Source organism: Apis dorsata, unplaced genomic scaffold (assembly GCF_000469605.1).
Source record: "Apis dorsata unplaced genomic scaffold, Apis dorsata 1.3 scaffold_344, whole genome shotgun sequence".
NCBI lineage: Eukaryota > Metazoa > Arthropoda > Insecta > Hymenoptera > Apidae > Apis > Apis dorsata.
The window spans coordinates 214842-216677 of record NW_006263611.1 but is presented as its reverse complement, the minus strand read 5'-3'; the positions used below and the strand labels follow the sequence as shown (position 1 = coordinate 216677).

General features: G+C 39.2%; 1 protein-coding gene across 1 annotated transcript in view; it reads left to right on the top strand.

The window, feature by feature from the left end:
- Window positions 1–1836, top strand: part of LOC102674266 (muscle calcium channel subunit alpha-1) — a 27564-nt gene that overhangs the window by 1420 nt on the left and 24308 nt on the right. Inside the window, exons 3-4 of the mRNA XM_031511718.1 lie at window positions 1281–1420; window positions 1703–1809. Of these exons, the coding sequence (XP_031367578.1) occupies window positions 1281–1420; window positions 1703–1809 (247 nt within the window). The remainder of the gene's footprint in view (window positions 1–1280; window positions 1421–1702; window positions 1810–1836) is intronic.

Sequence of the window (1836 nt, the reverse complement as noted above, 5' to 3'; positions counted from 1 at the left end):
TATATATATATATATATATATATACAATTTGAACGAAAAGACCATGCCTTTATGTACCATGCCATTTGTTTTTCGTAGCGATCGTGTGTGTTCCGGTTCGCAAACCATCCATTTTAATGTTTTTTCTTCACAATGCTCGTTTATCGTATTTCTTTTTTTTCCCTTTTTTTCTTTTTTATCGATCGCTGGTCGGTTGAAAAGCGCGAAATTAATTATTAAAAGAAGAAGAAGAAGAAGAAAAAGAAGAAAAAGCGTTCGATCGTTGAAAGAAAGAGGGGAAAAAAAAAACGGCCGAAGATAATTTGTCGAAAGAGCGTTGTACGAGAATTCGAGGGTTCGAAATTCAAGCTTGGATAGAATCGAAACTAACGAGCCCGTGTTCCGGAAAATGGATAAAAGGTTCTCCCTCGGATGGATAATACGTTAAGACCTAGCCTTCGAGACGAAGTATAAAACGTTTTACCAAAAACCGTTGGCCTTTTTCCACGGGTTTACCGCAGCCAGAGTAGAGAGTAAAACGGTTGCGCGCCGCGTCAGACTGGAAACTTTGGCAAAAAACATTCGATCGTTCGAGAGGCATAAAGTTTCGTTTCAAGGCTATCCAGGGAATATAAGAAAAAAACTTCTCGACGGACGAACGCCAGCCAACTAGCCGCGTTTCTTTTTCTTCTTCTTCTTCTCTCTTTCTCTCTCTCTCTCTTTCTTTATCTATAAAATTCCTCCTTTAAATTTTGACAGAAAAATTTCGCAAACGCAAACGCAATTTTTTTTCTTTCTTTAAAAATCTTCGAAACCTTCCACGATGTTGTTCGTTGATTTGGCGTGGCGGATCATTGAACGCGACGAATTTCAATTCTCTCGTTATTTAACGAGAGAAGGATTTTTCCCTCTTTCGTTGGAAAATTTACGTCACACGGATCCTCTCCACTCCGGTATTCAGTCCAACGTGTGCCAAGAACAGCGTACAACGGACAAGTGGGTGTGAAACGGTGTTGATCGGCCATTGATAATTCGCACGCGGCATAAGTGGCGAGTGTACGTATACGTACCTCTACGCTGACGCTATATCGTACAGTAGCGACTGTTTGAACGATGTTTGAGACACGAAATCGAGAAGGGATCGAATCGACAGGTAAATAAACGGACGAACAAAAGACTTTTTCTCCAGAATTATTTAGAGGAATTGAATGGAGCACGATTTAAGTTTGTTGACGATTGGTTGGTGACATCGAAGGGATAATGTATCTCGCGTGTCGCTACTTTCTTTCTCTATGTTTCAGGAAAAAATAGAGTATATATTTCTTGTGATTTTTACGGTCGAGTGCGTTATGAAGATCATCGCTTACGGCTTCGTGGCTCACCCCGGGGCTTATCTTCGAAACGGCTGGAACATATTAGATTTCTCGATAGTAGTGATAGGGTAAGTAAAATCGATTCTCAACGATCAGCATATAAGATAAAAATATCCAATTTTTTTTTATTAATTAATTAATTCTATTCACGATCAAAATCACTCGAACGTAAAATACGTAAAAGAATAAAAATTGATTCGATTCGAAATCATTTAAATTTCATTTAATCCACGTATAATTTCTATTTTCACAAAAATAATATATATATCTTGTATAAATATAAAAGCGAAATTTCTCGCAGGAACGGATCCGGACCATCTGTTTCATCTCTCGATATTATTATTTTACAGAATGGTGAGCACGGTGTTATCCGTGCTGATGAAGGAAGGGTTCGACGTGAAAGCGTTAAGGGCATTTCGGGTGCTACGACCACTCAGGCTGGTTTCCGGAGTACCAAGTAAGATCGTAAAATCGCGCGCGCGAC